This window comes from Fusarium graminearum, chromosome 1 (assembly GCF_000240135.3).
Source record: "Fusarium graminearum PH-1 chromosome 1, whole genome shotgun sequence".
Classification (NCBI taxonomy): Eukaryota; Fungi; Ascomycota; class Sordariomycetes; order Hypocreales; family Nectriaceae; genus Fusarium; species Fusarium graminearum.
The window spans coordinates 9213985-9235843 of NC_026474.1; the positions used below are offsets into that span (position 1 = coordinate 9213985).

Below are 21859 nucleotides of genomic sequence, written 5' to 3' on the forward strand. Positions count from 1 at the left end.
GACGCTTCGAAGACCAAACCTTGAAGTGAAAGTATGTTAATGTGGAAATGCACTGGACTGTGGTGAAAAAGACATGTCCAAGGTGACTCGCAACTAGGTAGTAGTGGGGAGTTTCAATTACGCGACGCGTGGGCCATTGTAGGTGTTGGTACGGAGAAACGCGTCACAACGCATCAATTCCGCGTAAAGTTGCTGCCCACCACATGAGATTCAATTAAACACCCCTGTAGTGACGATCTTGATGGGGCAACTAGACTATAAACTTTACTTGAGGATATCGCGATTTTTGAAGTCTAATATTGACTTTTTCCCGCTTTGCAGCTTTGAATCATGAAGGGTAGGGCTCAGAGAGCAGCTTTATTCTCATATAACGCTCTTGTTCGGTGGTTAGTATGACTTTGAAGACAATATTGCCTTTGGCTGCCTTGCATCTAGAGTCACAGAAAGTAAGGCACAAAAGCAACCTTATTCCCACACAATACATGGTTGCTCAGCAGCCCACTTCTTCTTCCTTCCCATAAACTTTATATCATTGGATTGTCAATCAACTCAAAGCAAAGATATCACCATCACACATCATTATAAACTGATATCGAGGGAAACGGCACATTCAATTCGATAAGCCATGAGTGTGAAGCTATTTCGTCCCTCCTCTACTTTTCATGATTTTATAGTTTTCGTAGTAATTTGTGCATCCGGTAAAGACTGTCCATAGTATCCTCCTCCTTCAAAGCAAACCCGTACATATCAGCAACATTGAGAACTGACATCAGCGCCTAAAAAAGCTTGTGTTCAAGAGTCATGTCGGACTCAGGCTCAAGACCAACGCAAGCACGGAAGATGTTGGTCAGGGCGGCGCGCTGCTTGGCAAGAGCGTTGACAACAGGAGTGCCAGGGGGGGTCAGGGGAGCCTTGAGCATGTAGCTGAGGACACTCAGGACACTGTGGAAGCTCTTGTACTCGGTGGTAGCAGTGCCGTCGGAGGACACGGCCTTCCACTGGATACGAGACATCATCTCGGCAATGATGACCAAATCGATGATCAGGGGAGAAGCGAGGAGAGAGTCCTCACAGATGTTGAAGAGCCTGGATATTGTTAGCCGCTGTTCTTAGTTTCAGGAGTATGAGTATGGTAGCGACTTACGAAATGGTCTGGTGGCCACCCATGAAAATCTCGGCGTAGTACTCATCAAGAGCACGCTTGTTGTCTGCGACGGCAGGCATGTACTTGATTACAACGCAGTGGTCGGGATGCTCGCCCTTCTTGTAAAGGACGTGGTTGGCCTCGACCATGTCATCAACGACGTTGGACTTGGAGATCTCCTTGGAGCGGAACTGCTTCTGGGAGCTCAGGTTCTTGCCGTCGTTGTTGCCAAGATGGTTGTAGCTGGCAATGGAGGTCAACTTGATACCGGCGTTGATGAGGAAGTCAACAAGGGCGGACTTCATCTTGGTTTGGCCAGACTTGAAGTCATCGCCACCAATGAAGGCGTTGTGCTTCTCAGCAAGCTCAATGGCACCAGGGACGAAGGTGTTCTGGGGAGAGCCGTTGATAAAAGGGGCCTGTTCGAGGATACAAGCAACGGCAAAGACGGTAGAAGGAGAAACCTCCTCATGTCCCTGCTCGATAGCCTTGAGAAGGTTGTCAGCAGTGTCGTTGATACCCTCAATCAAGTCGGCATATCGCTCAGTGTTGGCAGTCCACATGATGATGACCTTGTCAAGGCTGTTCTTGGCTTTAAAGTCACGAATATCCTGGCGGATCTTCTCGACATGCTCCCAGCAGGCCTTGGTTCCCTCGAGGACGTTGTCGGCACGGTCCTCCTGGTTGGCAGCAATGAAGTCAGGGTAGTAGATGGAGGGAAGGGGAACCATTTCCGCCATCTCCTTCTTGACCTGGGCCTTGAGAGTAGGCTCAAGAACCTGAGCACGGTCCATGGCCTGAGCCAGGTTCATCTTGCTGATGTCCCAACCGCCAATGACCAAGTCATTGGGATGAACCATGGGAAGGATGTTGTGGAAGGGAATGTTGACCTCCTGGTGAGTCTTGGCGTCATGGCCGAGCTTGAGGGTTGAGCCCATGACAACGGAGCCGTAGTAGTTGGACTCGCGAGGACCTTCCTTGGTGTCCCAGGCGAGCTGACGGCGGTTGGCGAGGATACCAGCGGTAACGGTGGTGCCGTTGTTGCCTCCAAGTCCGACCAACATCATACCGACCTTGGGAACCTTGCGGTCGACCTTGAAGTCGTAGAGAGTCTCGTTAGGAGTAGCAACATACTTGCCGCTGGCATCAACTTCAACCTTTGTGGTGCGGTAGGTGTATCGTGAGCGAATCTCCGCATCCGTGTAGGTGACGTTGGGTGAGTTGACGGTAAAGAGGTCCTGGGTAGCGGAGGAGCCTCGGCCGTTGTATACCGACCCGTTTGAGGAGCCCGTGCCGACTTCCGCGTGAGGAGCCATAGTGTTTGAATTGGCTTTAGCGTGGAAGTTTGCGGTTTAATTGAGATTGGACGGGTTTCTTTTTTGTGATTAGACCTTTACTGTTCAAAGGTCGAGTCCGCTGAGCCTCCAGAAGCGGCTGAGCAGCGGGCTCCTGCAAACGGGTGATGCGTCCTGGGAGGGGTTAGAATTTTGTTTACACAGCAAGTTTAGGTTTGGGTTTATCTGGATCAACATACGAGTTAAGGAGATTGGAAAACGTCTTGACGACTGTAGTGACCAAAGGTCTATGCCTTGGTCGTTATAATAAGATTGATAGAGTTATGGAGGGGTGTTGCGGTTTTGGCGGGGTAGCGGGGCAGACAGATGTCGAAGTGAAAGAGGTTTGGTTAAAAAGAAGAAGAGAGGTTTTGAAATTGGTTATTTCTTTAGCTGATTGTAAGTTGGCGAAGATTGTGGGTGAAGCAGAAGAGAGAGAAGAAGGGGAGTTGCTTCGGGGCTGGGGAGGGTTCAAATATGGAAGAGTCGTCCTGTCCTGTCCTGTCCTGTCCTGTCCAGCTCGGGTAAGAGACGTACCTCAGTGTACCTGGCCTTTCGGTAGGTCCCCGAGCCTGGGTTCAGGTACCTCACCCGCAATCACAATGGATCGCAGCTTGGCTGACCTACGGGCTGTCGTGGACATTCGGGCGGTGAGGACCACAACGCGTCGTTAGTGGGGTCAGTGGTATTCTAGCGGCTGGGGAGGCGGAGAGCTCGGAAGCATCAACAGTGAGCTACTGTAAAGCTACTGTAGGTTTTCCATGTATGTTTGTGGGCACCTGATATGAGGATGGAGACGAGCAAGCGAGCTTCCGCATCCTCCAGCTTTTCTGTCTCTTTTTTCCCGCAATTTCTCCCACAATTTCCAGCCGACGGACCCCATGAGTTTTGTCAAGTTGCCTGGGGTTCTTTTCTTTGGCGGGGTGACTGACCCTCAGGTCCATAGGCGTACCCTTGACTGTCACCTCAGTGTAGTAAAAACAAAGCCAACAACTTTGTTTATATTGGATTTGTAGATCCCATGGGTGTCTGAAAGAGATCATCACCACATCCTCATGCACCTTGAGACCCCCTGTCATATACAGAAGCTACAATGAGAACCATTGGCCTGGTCCCCTGGCGTTGTCGACATCCGACTGTTCATTATCCAAAATGTCCACACACTCTTCACCTGGTCGCTTCGACCGAAACCCTAGGTTGGTTTAGCTCGTGCAGAGCGTCACATAATAGGCGTCGCTTGTACAGGGCAACCAATTGACATGTCCCGCACTGCCGATGCCAACCTCCTTGATTGGCTTGGCTTAGCCCTGCTTGGAACCTCTGTTGAGCATGCAATTATATCCCTGTGTCGGTTGGAATCTTGGTCAACAGGCTAGGAAGGGCTGTAGACGGGTAAAGAGTCTTTGGCAATACTGTACTGTAGATTTTAGCCTTAGATAATCTTGCTACTGGATTATTTGGTTGTAGTATAGAGGGAAATACGTATAGAAACGATAGCCAAAGAACGGCATGGGCGAGTTTCTCGACATTGGGAGATCAAACAGTCCAAGGTTGTGTTTTGTTTCAACGATGTGTTTCAATGGAAAACATCGTACGGAGTATAAACAACGTTTGAGGCTATTTGTTTCCGCCTCGTCAGAGATCAGAGAACCCATTATTCTCATACAGCGGTGACTAAAACCAAGAGATGTAGGTAGTCGATCTTAGCCGTTGATAGCAACACACTGAACAAACTCCTATCAAACACGTATACTTGCATCGACCAGGTTTTGAGAGCCTCGAAAACGACTGGCCTTTCATCTTATCGCTGCAGCTTACCGATGTTATATGTGTTGTTGATGCAGTTAATCTTCCGGCTTTTGTGTCTAACTGATCAACTACAACCAGCGCTAGCCGAGCACATTGATATCGCGCAATCACCAGTCGGTTTTATCGTGTACAGTGGTGTGAGGTTGGTTCCTTGGTAGAATGTACTTGCAATGCACTTGTGTGTGTGTGTTTGTATTTAACGTTCTCTTATTGTCTTGAGAAACTGCCCCATTCACATGTAACACGGAAGTGTCGCAGGAAAGTATCCAGTAGCATGGGATGTTGGCTGAACCGAAGATCCACATACAATGTGTTGAGATCGTCCGTCAGAAAATCCTAGCGTCCACCACATCCGTCCTCACCGTCTAACCGTCGACCATCTAATGCATGAGGTTTTGCTCTAAAAGGCGAAACATTTCACACTGATCGCTCACGGGAGGCCTCAAAAGTCTTGTTCAAAGCGATTTTCTTCTTCTTAGAAATCAACTCCCGGCCTCGGCGTCAGAACCAACACCAGAAACATTGCTCAAACTGCGCATTGATTTGACATCTGAGAGTGTCTTGAGTCTCAAGCCTGAACTTGAGCGGAACGTGGTTTTGAATGCGATTGCTAGGAGCATTCTGGCCCTCTGAATCACCAAGGCCAATTGATGTCAGATCTTTCATGCCTATAAGCAAAGATCAAAGGAGCGCCTCAAACCCAGTGTTCATTAGACCTGGAAACCGTTACTATTGCCGCAATCATAGCCAGGGTGTCGACTGTCAATGGCATTTCTTTTCTGGCCCATGTGTCTGATAGTGGTCACGTATATCAGATAGCCGATCGTCGATCACGGCCTACAATACAGTCACCGCTATGATAGAGCAGGTATAATAGGGTAAGTTGCCGTAAATCATGTATGTACTAGCTCAAGGTAGTAAATCATTCGCAATATCCCATGCAACAAATGGCGTGCCCCCAACGCCCGAGCCAAGGGGAAAGCTTTCTCAGGGCAGGTAATCATGACTAGCTAGCACGAACTAACAATAAACCATATCTGGCATCATGGGTTGAACCTGAGGTCATCAAAAGGTCAATGGGGTTCCAACTGACCCTGTAGCTTGAGAGGCTCATGTCAACTTCTAGTGCTAGCTTTTGGAGTGTCAATTAAACGCGCCAGTGTCACGAGTCGCGTGGATGTTACTCTGCAAAAATGTGTCAATCAATAATGGACAATTATCGACCCTTTGGGGCATACTAAGAGGGGTTAAAAGTATCCATACTGTCCGCGTCTCTGCAATATCATCATCGGAGACATACATCGCCGAAAGTAAACCCTCAGGAAAAGCTTGCCCTCTTATCAAACCGCGGTTGTCAGGGGATGTCAAAGTGAAAAATAAGCTAACCCTTCTACATACGACGCTGTCGAATTGTGGCGTTTGTGGTCACCGGCAAAGCCGATCTAATGAACATTAGACCGATTCTTTGTGATTGTCGTTGAGTGCAGTTGGAGTCTCTGCTTTGTCTTGATTTGACTGACTTAAAGGGACTCTGATCTCCCGATGCTCTAGAGACCTGAGACAGTGGATCGTTTGTATCTGGCTCCAGTTATTGCTTGGTGAACCTGGTATCGCAGATCTTTTCTTAGCAACTGAGGAAGTGACCACAAGACACGATAGATGAACAAGGACATGCGCCGTAGAATCCTCGATAAGCGTGTAAAGAATACCTCGCGTTAACAGTTCTGTAGTGCAGCACATACGAGATGGAACCTGCTGTTTTTGGGCTGTTCCACGAAGATCTATCATGGTCTCCCCCCACGGCGTAACAGCCGAATGAGGACAGGCAAGTAAAAGGTACATAATAGTCTATAGGACCCAGAGACTGGGGTCTCATATCACCTACCACAACTGTGCCCAATGGATGGTCCAGTCACATTGACCGCATGAAATATTTGTCTGCTTGCGGGTTTATCTCCAAATGAACTCAGCCCAGACTACCTATTCAGAACAAGTAACTAAACCAGTTTCGAAAGAATGTCTTGGTGATGGTAGCATTGAAGGAGTTTAGGAGACACCCAATTGACTGGCAGAGCCGGATAACCACTTGATTAATGTTTCTTTCATTGCAACAACCAAAGACTGTTCCAGACGTTGAGAGGTGGACCTTAACACCCACAAGAGGCACGTTAAATGAAGCAGATCTCCTTTCAGTCAAGGATCTATCCATAGTTGGACTAGTGCTTGCAGATGAATCCCTTGGTTGGACACAGCTTGCTGCAAGGTACCCGAGTAGGGTAGGCTGTTGACGATTTGGAGTGGATCATTTCTATTTTGTCATTTTATCCATGAACAAGAGAGAGTGTTGACCATGACCATAAGCATGGATGGCATCAACCAGCTAGAGAATATTCTAACCTTCTGTGGCGTTTTCTCATGACTGGCTCGGAAGAGCCCGGACTGGATCTGGCCTCTTTCTATGGCTGTTCTTTTTAGATCGTTGCGGGAACTGTTTAATGAGTTGATCTTGAAGTACTAACCTTGGGGCCACTCACCGGCATCCAGAAGACTTACACTGACGGGCTGAGAAGGAGAGCAAGATGAATGCAGTTATACATTGAATCTACTAAGAGCCAATCGTCTATAAACACAGACTTGAAGGAAATCCCCTGGATCGGGTCTTGTCTGAATGCAGACAAACTTGGGCAGCTGACAGTCCGAACAAAGACATTGTTTCTCTACTACACAACGAGACACAAATGGCATGGGAATAAGCTGATCAGGAAGCGAGACAAAATCAGATGAGGAATGCTGTCGATCTTAGTCCCCGTTTTCTGTCTCCCTCAAGATTGATAATTGGATTCATCGCGTGCAAACCATGTCTCACTTTATTTATCTCCTTCTAGCTGGACGTCATTGAGGCCCAGAAGCCGTAGGGAAGAAAGAAACATACTAAACTGTCATGTGGGTGACCACCTTAGTAGTAGTCACACAAAGTTTCCTGGAATGTGGGTTACCATGTAGCTGGAGACAATAGACATGACAGGGAGACGGAAGCAGAAGAAGCACTGTCGCTGTATACGGAAAAGATAGATGCCATCTTAACGCATCGAATGAGACGAAGCATCTAAAGAAAGTTCTCAACAGCAAAACAACGGCCTATTGAATGAAGGAGAAAACAGATGCCCAATTGCTGCGATGCCCCCCGTGTTACTTATTCCACACCGCACCCACCGTAAACTCGTCACTTTGCGAGCCGTCCTTTTATTCCTGTACCTTGCCGTACCAACACCAACCAAAGCAGGGGTCTCTCGCTCTCCCACTCACTCACTTCATTAGACTGGCCTACGGACTTATTAACTTATTAGCCAACAAGGGCGAAAGCGCAAAACCACAAGCACAAGGATCAGCCTGCAACTCAACTCAAGCTTAGACTAGCCTACTCTGTATCTAGCCGGGTTATTTAGTGGAGTTTTGCTTCGATACCTGCAGTAAAGTCAAGGGTCCCGGTCCCTTTTTCCCTGGTACCTACTACCTACGTTACCTGCGCTATAGCACTCAGGTCGCCCACTTCTCCCTCCACATTTGAGACACCATATGCATCGCATCGTCCCTTTCTTCAAAGTCGACACCTGATCTTCTTTCTATTCCTTTCATGTCGCAGACGTTTTAGTCTCGCGTTTCGACTCTTCGACCTGGATTTCCTCTTCTTCGCTGTTGTCAGTTTTGGATTGGAAAGTCTCCACCAACAACCACGACGATTTACGTGCACAATACATCACGAGCCGGGACTCTCTCCTCTTCTCTCTCTTTATCACCACCAGCAACAAAGGAGCTACAAAGGTACTCGCCTCAACTGGACACGACCTCACGATAAAATCTCTTTTCAACGATTATAATTCAAACCACAACAAATAACACGAAAAGTACCTCAACATCACCGCTCTCTCTGTATGCGATCGGAAAATTTGCTATCGCTTTGACTTTTGGCACTTCGAATTCACGTCATCAACCCCAGGGACACCGGTCGCAGAACGGGCCTGGGGTACGAAATCTAAAAAGGTCTTACACCACGCGCCATCTTTTGAAACAACTGCAACAAGGCATTCATACGTCACATTATTCAAGACCTTTTTAGATAAGTACAAAGACGGACGGCATTTAAACTGCTCCTTTTCTCAGCATCGCGTTTATAAACTGGACTCCTATTGTGCTTCAACAACACAACTCACACCGCCATCATGGCTCTCCCACGAGAGTCCATGTTCCTCCCGACTATCAAATGCTCATCATGCAGTCGGGAAGTTGAAATCTCTATGATGGGAGACCATATTTGCGAGCCACCAGAGCCTGAACGTAAGAGAACACAATACCACAGAATGTCTCATCGACTAGGTAACTAATTCATTATTTAACAGTTTCTCTTCCACCAGAGAAGTATGAGGCATACACTCCATACAGCCCAGCACCCTTTAGTCCGGGTCTTTACAGCCCAGCGTCTCCTGAGAAACAGGGTCACATACCACCGTCACTAGATGTCAACGCCGCCAGTAAGTGGCTACCTACTACTACCTATCTACACGGTATAAAATAAGGAGGAAAAGAAATCCGGCTAACAACATCACAGATCATCCTTTTTTGCAAAAAGGACAATTGACACCAAATAGTGAGCCGCGCAGCAGATCGTCAATCAATGATATGGAATGCTTCTTCGACGACGTTCCAACACCACATGAAGACGATCTCATCATGCCTTCACCGCGCCCTATCGATCGTCCTGGAGCTTACGGAGGTTTTGGCGAGAAGAAGCATGGTCCAGACTTTCAACCTCGCTCTGTGAGTCCCAACGGGGGAGCCAACTCGTCACTGTTCAAGAGAGTGGACACTATCGCCCCAGGTCCCTTCGATCCTATTCGCAGTCCTTCGGCGAACTCCTTTCCCAGGGAGATAACAGAAAGCCGCGATAAGTCAGAAAGCTTCCTGAGTGCATCGCCACGAGACTACTTCAACAATCAAAGAAATGAAAGGTCTCCCTCTCCTACAGGGAGTGCCAATGACAACAACTACGATGTCTCCGCCCCCCCTCGGCGACCAACACGGGATGACTACGAGGGTTTTGGACGCCCTTCGGAGGCCGACGAGTTGCTTCAGCCTCAGCCTCTTGGAATTATGAACCGCTCTGATACATTCCCCAAACTGGCTGTTCGATCAGATGCACCATTGAGAACTACTTCTGCACCTGGCGTCAAGCATGAGCGCACTGCCTCCAGTGGATTTGGTCATGCCTCAAAACCATCCATGGGACCAGACACCTCGAGAGCACCCCCGCCGCGCAAGAGTCTGTTGCACCCGTCAAAATCCAGCAAATACTCCGCATCTGTCGATCTTGCTGCTGAGTTTGGCGTCAACAACCCTTACCATACACCCTCGGATTCTACATCTTCTGGCTTCTCTACATTCAGCCACCAGAGCAACGGCAGTTCTCAAACCAGTCAAACAAGATCTCAACCTCGACGCGATCCCTCGGACCTCTCAGCCATGGACGGACTAATGGAAGATCTCGAAAGTTCAATGGAAGCGTTGGGATCCAAGAATGCTCAGACCGATGCCCCTGTGCGGCCTGCACGCGCTCGATCACCTCTTGCAGAGTCACCACTCGATCTATCCCGTGAGCGACCTGTTTCTGCCAACCGCTACGAGCCTCAAACCGAGGTACCTCCCCAACGGCACGATTCCCAACCCAACCCACTTTACGCGCCATCGCCTCAAGATCATTACTCTAATACAAGTCCGCTATCAACGCCTTCGCAAACCCTTCCTCCAGCTCTGCCACCCCCTGTTCGGAAAGCGACACAAGACCCTGTACGATCTCGAGGCAACTGCAAAGCTTGCAGTCTTGCCATCACCGGAAAGAGCATCTCATCTGCAGATGGAAGGCTGACAGGCAAATACCACAAGGCTTGCTTTGTTTGCACGACGTGCTCTGAACCTTTTAAATCAGCCGAATTTTACGTCTTGAATGATAAGCCTTATTGCGAACACCATTATCACAAGCTCAATGGCAGTCTCTGTGGAAGCTGCGAGAGGGGAATTGAGGGTCAATACCTTGAGGACGAATTCTCGATCAAGTACCATGTTGGTTGTTTCCGATGTCTCGATTGTGGACGGTCTCTCTCCGATGGCTACTTTGAGGTGGAGGGCAAGTCGTATTGCGAGCGAGATGCCTGGCGCCGAGTGCAGCAGTCTTACCCTCCCCCAGCGAAGCCACCTTCAGGCCGAGGGCCACCCGGTTCACGACCTCCCATGATGGGTCTCCCTGGCCACCCGGCACAGCGAATGGGTCCTGGCATGGGACTTCCACGGCCCCCGTACGGTATGCCGCCGCCTGGAAACCGGCTCGCTCCAGGGCCTCCCGGACAACAAGGACCTCGACCACGAATGAACAAACGACACACTCGACTTGGCATGATGTAACGACCTAACTATTTTACCTGAATCTTGACGACGACGCTGTACGGACCATAATCATATCTTGTAATATCACCTGTCTGTGTCTAGAACGCAATGTTTTGACACCCCCTGGTTTTGCTGTTATCTTACTCGGAGTTGGCTAGCATTGTTGTTTTGTTATTATACCCCCATTGTTTTTAAGCTTCCCCCTTACTGTTTGTATGTACACCAAGTATTGTGCAGCTCGTTTGCAAAATGGCGGTATCAGCTTGGGCAGTCCACATGGCTTCATGGTATCCGGTTAGGCTCTATACATGAGGCGTCTGGACTGGGGATTGGTCATTGGCCGGATACTTGTATGAGCCTCTGTAGTATAGTGTATTAGTGAGAGCCTTGATGGACGCCTGTTTAAAATCGAAGTACGTTTCAAACACACAATTGTCAAGATAAAGTCGAAATAATGTGCTGTGGTCAATGCCATTCACTCCTCCTTATGGATGGCGAGTAAAGATTCGTGTATCACGACAGGTACTTATCAACGGTGGTGGGGAAGCTGGGAGATAGATAACCAAGTGAGGTTACAACTATCATACAACAGAATTGGAGTGTGTCTAAAATATGTACTAGCCAAGGTATAGTATACAAAATCTTTTGCAACTGGTTCAAGCGTGGATAAACGTAAGCCAACGTGTGTTGTTGAAACGTCTGCGCTATAGACCATTTCGCAAAGCCACGTGTATATCAACCCAATTCTTTAGGAAACAGCAAATTAATACAATTCAGAACAAGGCTCGATACTCAAGAAAAATACCATATTATCCAAGTTCAAGGTATTGCTTAGTCTGCCGTAATCATTCCAAGAAATATTACATGTCTTGATTTCGCTTCCAATCCTCCTATAAACCTGTTTATGTGCTGGACCCTTACTGGCCGGCTCCCCTCTCTGTGGGCGCCAACGTTGGACCGGGCTGGCACCTCCTACCGTAGATCCCCCCTAGATTGAAACCTTAGTTACACGTCCCAATTACGACCATTGGCCTCGTCATCCACACCCATTCCATCAACTCTCCCTTCTTCAGGACCCTTTTTTTTTCTCTCCCTTTTCCTCTGGTTTATGATTCGCATCGTCCTTCAAAGACGCAGCGTGTGTGACTTGTTTTTCTTTTCAGTTGCGCATCCTTCGCATTTGTTTGTAACAGTCTATTACTCCTTTGGCTGTCTTTGACAGAAGCCGCGCCGCTCCTTCAATCGGCGACAGAGAAGCGTTCAATTCCACGACCTACCGATCGAACGAGGCTATCTAATTTCGATATAGCTGACATTAGACCATACCTCCCTGCGAACAATACCCCTTGCATCTCTGCGACCGAGTACTTCCGTCCCAACTATCCAACAAGCCATGCACCCCTGATTTCAGTCGGCTCCGTTGACCACCTCATTTGCAATTGCGACACCAGCCTCGACCTTCCTTTACGACACAACTCGGTTTCTCTTTGGGTCAACCGACTCACATAATTGCTGCCCATCATGAAAAAATGGCATCCCCAAAGCCGGCGCTTGTTCGGCGCCAAGCTACGGCCCAGATCTATGATCGTCATTGTCTTCGCCATGCTGGCTGCCTACTACCTGTTGTTTTCGCCTACTGCAACTATTCCGGTTCCCTCCACCTCGCCAGGCTCGGTTCAAGAGCAGCAACCACCTGTTGTTGAACATGGTGGCAACTCCCAGCCCCAGGGAGAAGGCGAAGTCGAGGACCAATATGGGTCCATCCACAGACAGCTTTGGGAACTTACAGCTGAGGATCTCAGGGACTGGCGGGATCCCACCGATGGCGAAGACCCCAGGGACATTGAGCCCGGTTTTGAGACGGATGGAAAAGAAAGAGGTTTTGGAGATCTTGGCAAGCTCCAACACGAGAAGGATATGAGAAAAGAATGGCGACACGCCTACTCTGTTACATCTAAGTAAGAACCCGAGGTCTCCCAAAGTGATATATCTGCTAACACGAGCCCAGCTTCCCTAGCTCCAATCATATCTATGGAAAGACTCTGGCCAATCTGGAGAACCATGAAGCTCGACTTGAGGAGTTCAGCACCGATCTAAGATTCGACCCTGACGCCGACGTAGAGTACAGCTCTGAAAAGCCTGTTCGGTATAACCCTTACCCCAAGTACAACAGTGACGACTGGAAGAAGGCCGGGCACGCTCAGTACTTCCCATGCAAGGGTGCCACTGGAGAGCCTGTTGAGGATCTGCTTGTCTTCAAGGGTCGACCTCGCGAATGGCCCCTGCCCCGCTTCGGCAGCTATGATGCTTTGAACATGGATCCCAACCTTTGCTGGGAGCGAGAGACTCGACTTGGTCCCTACGGATTGCATCGTCAATTCAAGAAGGTTGGCGGTGAGCCGCAACCCCTCAATTTTGACAGCGTCAACTGGGGCGATCTTCAGCGAATGTGTGTCAATAAAAATGCACAGCGTTTCGAAATGAACCAAGAACGAGTCAATGAGTATCTCAACAACTACCCCGAGACTGTCATTGGGCCTCACGCGCCTAAGAATCCTGAAGAACCTGCCCAGGAGAAAATGTCGAAACGAGACATTCCAGCAGAGCCGGAAAGTATGGGTCAGGCTGCCCCAATCAACGTTGAAACTCTACCTTCTGTAGCCAGTCCACTACCAAAGCAACCTGAAGAACAAACGAAGCATCCCAGAGCCCCTACAAAGGGCCACGTTTCCGAACCTCGAACTGCCATTCTCCTCCGGTCCTACACTGGAAAGGACTACACTGAGAACGACAAGCAAACGATTCGGGCGCTGGTTTCTGAGTTGTCTCTTAGAACTGGAGGCCAGTACGAAGTCTTCTTGTTAGTTCAGGTCAAAGACAACAACTTGCGCATTTTTGAAAGCGAGGATGTTTACCAGACTGTTCTTTCACAGAGTGTACCACCTGAGTTTCGCAGTATGACAATTCTCTGGAACGACGACATAGTCTGGCAGCTTTACCCGAAGCTGACGGATCCTGAATCAAAGAATGTTCACACTGCTCAGTGGCTTTCTGTCCAAAAGTTCAGCCAAGAGTTTCCCCAGTTCGATTTTATCTGGAACTGGGAGATGGACTTCCGCTTTACCGGCCACCACTACCAGCTCTTGGACAAGCTTGGTGAATTTGCTAAGAAACAGCCCCGAAAGGGTATGTGGGAACGAAATGAGAGATGGTATATCCCTACCTTCCATGGCAACTATGACGAGGAGTTCCGTCGGGACATTGAGAAACGATATGGCGACAACACCATCTGGGGTGCTCCCGAGTTCCCCTTCATCAACCCTATTGGGCCCAAGCCTCCTGTCGCAAGTCCTAGTCAGGATAACTATGAATGGGGAGTTGGTGAGGATGCTGATGTTATCACCGTGTCACCCATGTTCAACCCCATCAACAGCAACTGGGTCATCGCCAACCAGGTTTGGGGATACAACGATTCAACCCATGAGTCTCGGGATATTCCCCGACGGACTACCATCGTCACGCAGTCTCGCGTATCGAAGAAGCTACTGAACATCATGCATGTTGAGAATGTGCGTGGCAATCATGTTGCTTCAGAAATGACACCGCAAACAGTGGCTCTTCTACACGGCCTCAAGGCAGTATACGCTCCTCATCCTGTTTTTATGGACCGTGACTGGGATGGAAAATTCCTGAACAAATGGTTCAACCCTGGCGAGAACGGCGAATGTGGTGGCCGTGGCAGCCCCATGGGCTGGGGCCGAGAGCGCAGATACATCGGATCAACCTGGTACTACCGGGCCATACCCCCCAACCGACTTTACAACAACTGGATGGGCTGGCAAGACACAGGCATTGGTGGCCCTAAGTGGGAAGAGAAGCATGGGCGTCCATGTCTACCTCCTGTCATGCTGCACCAAGTCAAGAACACCGAGCCAACCAAGAATGGCCACGAAACTACCTTCGATTTAGCCTACGGTTAACCTTAAGCTTCGGAACAAGCTTGATATCTGTGTCTTTTCTCAGGTTTAAGACAACTGTATGACTTGATGCCTCTCTTTGTGGATCCTTTAGATTCTTTAGATCCTTTTAATGAACGCTGTGGAAAGATCACAACATATATTGATAAGTGGTTATCACTATTGAGCCGTGTTAGATGGGAGGAGGTATGAGAGATACAGTTTCTAGGAGTTTGGAGTGTCTATTTTTGCATATTAGAAGACAAACAACGCGCATAGCTTTGGCTTGTTGAGCCAAGCATTGATTCTGCCACAATTCAATGACCCTACACACACTTTGATTGAATCAAAATAAGACTTTAACCAGTCAATATTGAAATCCAATAAGCTGCTCATGATGTGTTGAAAGGCAGATACTCGTGTAATCGTCTGACCCGAGCTTTTACCGTCACTCAACAACGCTATGGCGAACTTTACCTGCTCATTCATACAATTTACATACTCGCTATCGGCACATTAAAATATTTCGCCGTGACGGACTTGCACAAGAGTTAATTCCTACTCAGAACGATCGACTAATGCAGGAAGTGTTATCTACATGAGTATCTAATTGCATCATTCAGCGGCCATGCACATCCACCCTACACCATGAGTCCCCCTCCAAGTGTAAAGATCTCAAACAATTTGATCTCAACCTTATAATCATCACTAACCTGTCGCAGACTCCTACGCCAAGAAGGTTTCTTCTACCAAAGAGGGGTACGCAATCGTCTCAAACTCCTACCGGACTTCCGCGGTTTCAGTCAACCCCTCGTTTCGCCTCCTCTTCTGTTCCTAGGCCGACACAGGCAAGGGCTGGCATCGACATTGAAGACGTTGAAGAAGTCGAAGATCGTACTCAAGGAAGCTCTCAGGACAGTTATGGCGATCAGCTCGCACCTAGGAAGTATGAGTCGCTCCACGATTCTATTGAAGTTGAGTCCGATGACGCAACAGCTTCGCAAGGTATTCGTTTAGCCATGTCAGACACAGAAATAGATATCAAAAGCCCAGACTTTTTTGATCGAGAGGCTTCAAACGCGCCAAGTGTACCGCACGAGGCCTCCCCGTTAGAAGAGCGAGAGCCGAAACGGCGAAGAGTATCAATTTCTCCCATGCAAGAGTCAAGCCCAGTAGAGGAACAGCACTACATGGTCGACGAGGATCCAGAAGATATACACGAGAGAGACAACGCAGAGACCCAGTATTCTACACAAAGTATTCAAGATGCTATCCTTCCCTATGATGAGTCAAAGGCACTTCAGCAACCAACATTCCGCGAACCGCCGCGCTTCAAACAGGTTGAACTCGACACCGCATCGGACGGTCTGCCGGCAGTATTCTCTCCCCAGCGTCGAGGAGAAAAATACATAGCTGGAGGGCTTGCCGCTGAGCTCCAAGGATGGCTGTCTGACGTAAAAGGCTGGGAAGGTGCAGTGCCAGCCCCTGCTTTGAGCATCAACGTGACAGTTGAGGAAGCCCGAGCAGGTCGGCGTATGTACTTGGTCAAAGGTCGCTCCGGCACGTCCGAAGCAAAGAGGTTCTTACTTGCTGGTGAGGCCAGACTGACGGGCCTAGGAAAGAGGATGCCTATGAGTGTTGGCAGTGTCGTTGAGGTGGGGCAGCCAGTGTGGGATATTGAGATGAAGGGAGAGATTTGGACGGTGGCGTGCGACTGGAGAGTATCTTGAAGAGTATCGGAACATTAACATCGGAGTTTTGGAGTTGTGACCGCCGGGTAGACTCTATATCTCATTGGTATAGAGGGAGTCACATAGAAGCTACAGTGTAGGTGCCCAAACATGTCAATAATGTTAAGCCTTTGTAGCATGGCTTTCATTCCTATCATAACCATGTACGAAACGTATTCACTTAGTTTATAACTATACTAAGCCACTTGTTCCAGCACATACGACCACACCTGCGAGAAAATACGGGATCCCGTCCGCTCTCCCATCGTCAAGCTCGCAAGGGGTGGATTAGTAGTTGGGTCGGTGACGACCAGCGAATACCCGCTGTTGTATGTTTTTTTTCTTTCTCTTTTTTATTTTTAATTGCCCTTCGTAGTGGTAATGTTTTCCTGCAACTGTGCTTCTATTATATTTGGTTGTATAGGTACCTGAGTAGGTAGACAACTGATGGAAATAGAAGCAATCCACCAGTGTAGTCTTTTACGCCACGAACTCTCAACTCATCGACTAGAAACTCCTAAATAGCCACTCGTAAACACACAGGTCAATCTTAGATATTATTTGATCCAATATCTCCTATAGGCGAGCTCTTTACCCTCTTCGATCGCTGGTTGAAGCTTGCCAAGTTTGATGATAATACTCTCCAACGGAACTCGTGACAGATTCACGTATGATACCCAATAGAAACATAATATCTTGTAGAGTGATATGGCCAAGATAATGGCCTGACTTTTTACTCGCCAATAATCGAGAAAATCTTGCCTGGCGTGGGTCTGCGAGCTTAGAGATAGTTATATATATGCATAGCCACAGCAGATAGAATCCAAGGATATTGTTTCGATCGCCATATCTAGCGATCAAAACCATATAACTTGTGCGTTAATGACTGGGATTGGGTGGGCACAAGTTTCAAGCCCATGTCAAGCAGCAATATATGCTTACTTGAAACAAAGTAAAGACGCAACTGAATGATGGGTTATTGCTTTTGTGAAACCCGAGCTATTCTTGTCATCCGAAGAAACTCTCCGTTCTCCTGGTGTACCCTGTAAATGACGATGAAGACTCGCATGTCGCCTAATACAGGCTGGGGTTAAGTATTACTTTTTACTCGGTGCATATTACTCCTAGTTCTCTGGGAGTTAATGGGATGACAAGACGTAGTATTGTAACCGGAACAAGCTCGCTACGCAGTGTGTTAACTTATATAATATACGCACTCTCTACCAGGATCCCAGCTCGGAACACTGCCCGTCAGATGCATCCTCACACTCCCTGGTGATGAGATGATTCCCAGCGGCGATCAAAATATGTTCAACAGACTCTTTTTATTTTTGGCTGCTGGAACATTGAATATGTCTTGCATCAGTCTCAGCAGGCTTCAAGATATAGCACAGCCACTTAATGCAATGATGGTACAAGTCAGGCGAAGGCGCACATCCAGAAGGGCCAGCTTAACACTGGACACCTATAGTACAATCCGACACAGGAACAACTCACATCTTTGAAGGGCTATTCTAGCACTACAAACACTATAGTATCATTTACCCACCAAGGAACTTCTCCGGCCGGCCCTTTCTCTAGCCTCAGGATTACAAGACTTCTGTATGTCACCATCCTTTAGAGGTCGCGATTGGATCCTCAGCTGTTCTGGCGTCTCCTCCGAATATGGATCTCGGCTTCTTTGCTTCCGCTCAAGCCCTATGTACTCGCTACTCAGAACCAAGGAGCGATCAGCATTATAATATCAATATTAGTGGATTTCCAACTTCTCTCATCATTGGTAGTGGACATCAAACAGGCCCAGTCCGTGAGCGCCTTGTCGTTTGTAGTGCCCACGGTGTTCTCGTGGCCTCTTAGAAGTCTTTCTTCTCTCTCTAGCGTGTCTTGTCACATCTGCCATGAATCAGGCCGTACTTCAGCATGGGGATGAGTCTGCCTTGCCTGGCCTCCCGAGACAGCACGCTGCCAGCTGCTCTTTGACCAGGTAGAATATGTCTGTTCGACACCAAGTGTGAGGCGTTCACCGGTTGCTTGGATAATCAATAGGCTTTCGGTACACAAAGTATGGTTCAAGGGCATCTGCGATGGGTGTATGTATCTGCAGCCTGTAGACTATTAAGCCCGTAGTTAACACATTCTTTTCAACGGGCGACTCCACCCTATAGCGTACTGGGTCAAATATTCGGTGGTCTCTCGGGTCTTTGTTGCATAGGTAGGTAGACACAAAAGCGGTATAACAAGGTATCGAGCGACACTCTGGCTCTGTGTTAGCAGCCCCCGCATGAAACAGGCCTCTGGGTTCAGGGATTTTGCAAACCATGTCGCTGTACTAAACCTAAAAGACAATTGAGATGCGAAGAACGTACGTGGATCCCGAAGCGATAGGTTACATAGTAAAAACCTACCTTTTAGCAACTGCGTACCCTAGAGCTCCAACGTTAACTTGAACTCAAAGCACATCAGATGGTATATTCAACACTAATAACTTACAGTAGAACTTGAAGGCTAGTCAACCTAAAAGTGGTTCATGTCATGTCTCAAAGTCCCGCAGCTCGAGAGTGGCACGGTTTCTAGACTAGTAAACATGTGCCGAACAAGCTTCGGTGCTGTTGTTCCCCATTGACTGACCTGAAACAATCTTAGGGTTAAGGAGGCTCGTCCGCCGATGCTGAACTAGCGCTGTGACCAAGTACGATGTAGCCTGTCTGGCTCCCCCATCGGCATTGGAGGGCAAGCCAGGTCTAGTTGCATTCTATCATTCATTCCATTCTATCTGGGTCTACTCGATGCAGCTGAGCCCCCGGGGCAAGTAGCCGGAACGCCCAAGACGGTGGAAGGTAGGACCTGCATTAGTGGCAGGTCAAGTAACGATGAAGTGGATTGTTACTATGGATGCCGAAATGACATTTATTAATTGGCAAGCCGGACAGGTTATTGAGACAGGTAGGTAACAGAAAGCATCACAAAATGGATTGACTTGATGAGATAAAAATATAAACTGAACTCGATTTGTGGATTATTGTTTTCTCTTGCATGTGTTTCCCTAGGAAGGGCCTTTGGAGGTTTAGACACTATCCACCGGGAAACATTGGCCATACGTTCGGGTGTTTCCTCAATCTGCCAAAGCTGAATGGTCTTTGTGAAAGATGTAACAGAAGTAAATTTTGCAAATCTAAAAAAAATTCAATTCAATTCAATCCAGAGTCCGAGGACATGAGGGATGTGCTGCAACAGAACGGTGGATAAACAGGGGTGCTTCTAAAAACAGAGACGGAATGTCACCAGACAGAAAGGGTGGGAGATTGAAGGATCTGCAACAGATGTGCGAAAAAGAGGAAACAAAAAACAAGAGATGCAAAGAAGGAGACGAGAAATGATAGCTGCCAGATACGCTCCAGCTATTATCATGGCGGGCGGCAGATAGGCTAGGACGAACAGCTGCTTTTTTGTACCTAGGTTGTCCATGCAGCTAACGAAATCCAGCGTCATGACATGCTTTGCCGGGACGATTATCCAGATGCAAGCCGTCCATATCAAGGTTGATGAGTGGCTGGCTGTCTGTAGAGTTTCTTGGCTGATTACCCCTGCCTATTTTTTGTCGCACGTAGGATTCCTCGTCGGATCGGCTTTCCGAGAAGTGTCAGAATCGTTTCCAACTTGATGTCAATGCAACTCGCTAAAAAAGTAAAAGGATTGTTCGCTTGAACACAATATTGTCAATCTGGGCTTTACGGGCAGCGTAACCGTGATGGATCGTGCAAGATGGGGACAGATGGGACGGATGATGATCGAAGCAGCGCTTCGACCATGCGTTTCCAGTCATGGTCTGCCGCGGTTCTGGCGGCGTTTCGTCTCTTCGTCCCGGCTCTAGAGATCTGCCAGCCTGTTCTATATCCGGCTTCTCCTCCGCTGAGGCTATGGGACGAGGACAAGGGCAGGGTCACCCGCGTTTGAGAAGTTGGTGGTTCAATGCATCGTGCCCAAGTGCAATTGAAGATCAAGCAATCAGCCAACCCCTTGGCTGGACCTAAGTACGAAAACACCGAGATTCGACTTGATACATGAGACGAAAATCACAAGCTGAGCCAGCGCCCGGATCTATCATGAGTCGAAGCGTGTATCAGCAAACATCTGTGCTGTAAACTGAGCGTTGTTGAATCCACATCCATACCCACATGCACTGTAACCCACACTACCCAGTAATTAACGCGGCTGCGCCAGTACAAGAATGGAATAGATGGAAACATCTGGGGAACTTCGCGTATTATTAGGAGGGTGTTGTGGCAGCTTGGCTCGGGCTAGCTTGAAGAGATTAAAGATGAAGATTTTTTAAGGTCCGCCAATCTATAATAACGTTTGAGTCAAGAACTTGCCTAAAGAGGCAGCCATCTCGCGGATCTTGGGTAACTAGCTGTTTGGAAAGTGCTAGGTCGGATTAGTCAGGCAAGTGTCATAGGGCATCGAATAGTTAGTTAGGAAGGAAAGCATCATCCTCAACCCTGGCCAATTGAGGTAATGGCGGGTTTCTATCTCAATTAGGTAGGTATTCTGGGCACTAACCTATCTTGGTATCTATTTACGCCTGCCTTGATAGACTACTACTACTCTCTATACATGGGCAATTCTCTAATATCACAAGTTACCAAGATCTACAACGACTGTCTTCCGGGGTGCTTGCTCTGTACCTTGTTAGAGACGTAGGTAGGTAGGCCAGAGTTCGAGACTGCAAGAGCCAACAATCTGCAACTGCATCTGGCTCTACCACACCAACATGTCTCCCAACAGATACAAGACCGGACCGAAGAAACGACCCAATCCATTTACCCTGTTTCTCGGCTGCCTTTCTACGCCGCGGCTAAATCAGCTTGAAGTATGTACATGACAGATCCCTGCTGGTGCAGGCCAACCCAGTTCAACTGAACCCAAGAAGAGCTGAAACCGCTTGTTAGCCTTGCTCTTGGCTGCCAACATTTACAGCAGCTTAACCGTTGAGCCTCTTTCGCAAACCAAACCACGTTCGCTGTCAATTTTTATTGACTGTGGTCTGAGCCAAGCATCTCTGCAAAACTGCGTTACGACGTCGCGTACACACAGATGGCGTGGAGCTTACTATCCTGGCTTGGAACAGACTGCGACACCCTAGCTGGCTATTCCTCATAACCCTCGTCACTGGTTGACTGGCTGACTGGCAGCAGTCCTGGTCGGATTGAGGCTAAAACTTCAGGGTTTAACACAACACTTGGGGGGTCCACATGGATCAGTACCATGCCACTTTGGTGTTTCTCGCCTTTTTACGCTACCCAATCAACCCGCACCTACTTGACATCCGTAGCAAATCATCATAACGACAATCTGTTGATGTGGGAAGTGCACACTACCGTAATTTCAACCACGGCCGGCCTAGTTGTCAATGGAAACTTCGACGAGCCAGGCCAAAGCTGGCCGTTTCGC

At 48.3% G+C, this 21859-nt stretch overlaps 4 protein-coding genes and 1 non-coding gene across 5 annotated transcripts; 4 read left to right on the forward strand and 1 right to left on the reverse strand.

Annotated features, from left to right (window-relative positions):
• Positions 1-543: 543 nt before the first annotated feature.
• FGSG_09940 (inositol-3-phosphate synthase isozyme 2) lies at positions 544-2922 on the reverse strand. The gene is made up of 3 exons (XM_011320545.1): positions 2679-2922; positions 1145-2613; positions 544-1086 (listed from the first exon to the last, which is right to left on the reverse strand). The coding sequence occupies exons 2-3, from the start codon at positions 2458-2460 to the stop codon at positions 777-779; spliced, it is 1626 nt and encodes a 541-aa protein (XP_011318847.1). The 5' UTR covers positions 2461-2613; positions 2679-2922; the 3' UTR covers positions 544-776.
• Positions 2923-8507: 5585 nt separating this feature from the next.
• Positions 8508-10740, forward strand: FGSG_09941 (uncharacterized protein; the record flags this gene model as incomplete). The annotated part of the gene is made up of 3 exons (XM_011320546.1): positions 8508-8622; positions 8685-8816; positions 8894-10740. 3 exons carry the CDS (start codon positions 8508-8510, stop codon positions 10738-10740), a joined length of 2094 nt encoding a protein of 697 aa, XP_011318848.1.
• A 1563-nt stretch (positions 10741-12303) lies between these two features.
• FGSG_13670 (uncharacterized protein) lies at positions 12304-14947 on the forward strand (the record flags this gene model as incomplete). The annotated part of the gene is made up of 2 exons (XM_011320547.1): positions 12304-12680; positions 12740-14947. The coding sequence occupies 2 exons, from the start codon at positions 12304-12306 to the stop codon at positions 14700-14702; spliced, it is 2340 nt and encodes a 779-aa protein (XP_011318849.1). The 3' UTR covers positions 14703-14947.
• Positions 14948-15868: 921 nt separating this feature from the next.
• FGSG_13671 (uncharacterized protein) lies at positions 15869-16408 on the forward strand (the record flags this gene model as incomplete). Its single annotated transcript, XM_011320548.1, has 1 exon — positions 15869-16408. One exon carries the CDS (start codon positions 15869-15871, stop codon positions 16406-16408), a length of 540 nt encoding a protein of 179 aa, XP_011318850.1.
• A 220-nt stretch (positions 16409-16628) lies between these two features.
• FGSG_20063 lies at positions 16629-16744 on the forward strand. The gene has a single exon (XR_892995.1). It is a non-coding gene; the product is annotated as a 5S ribosomal RNA (ribosomal RNA).
• Positions 16745-21859: the final 5115 nt, after the last annotated feature.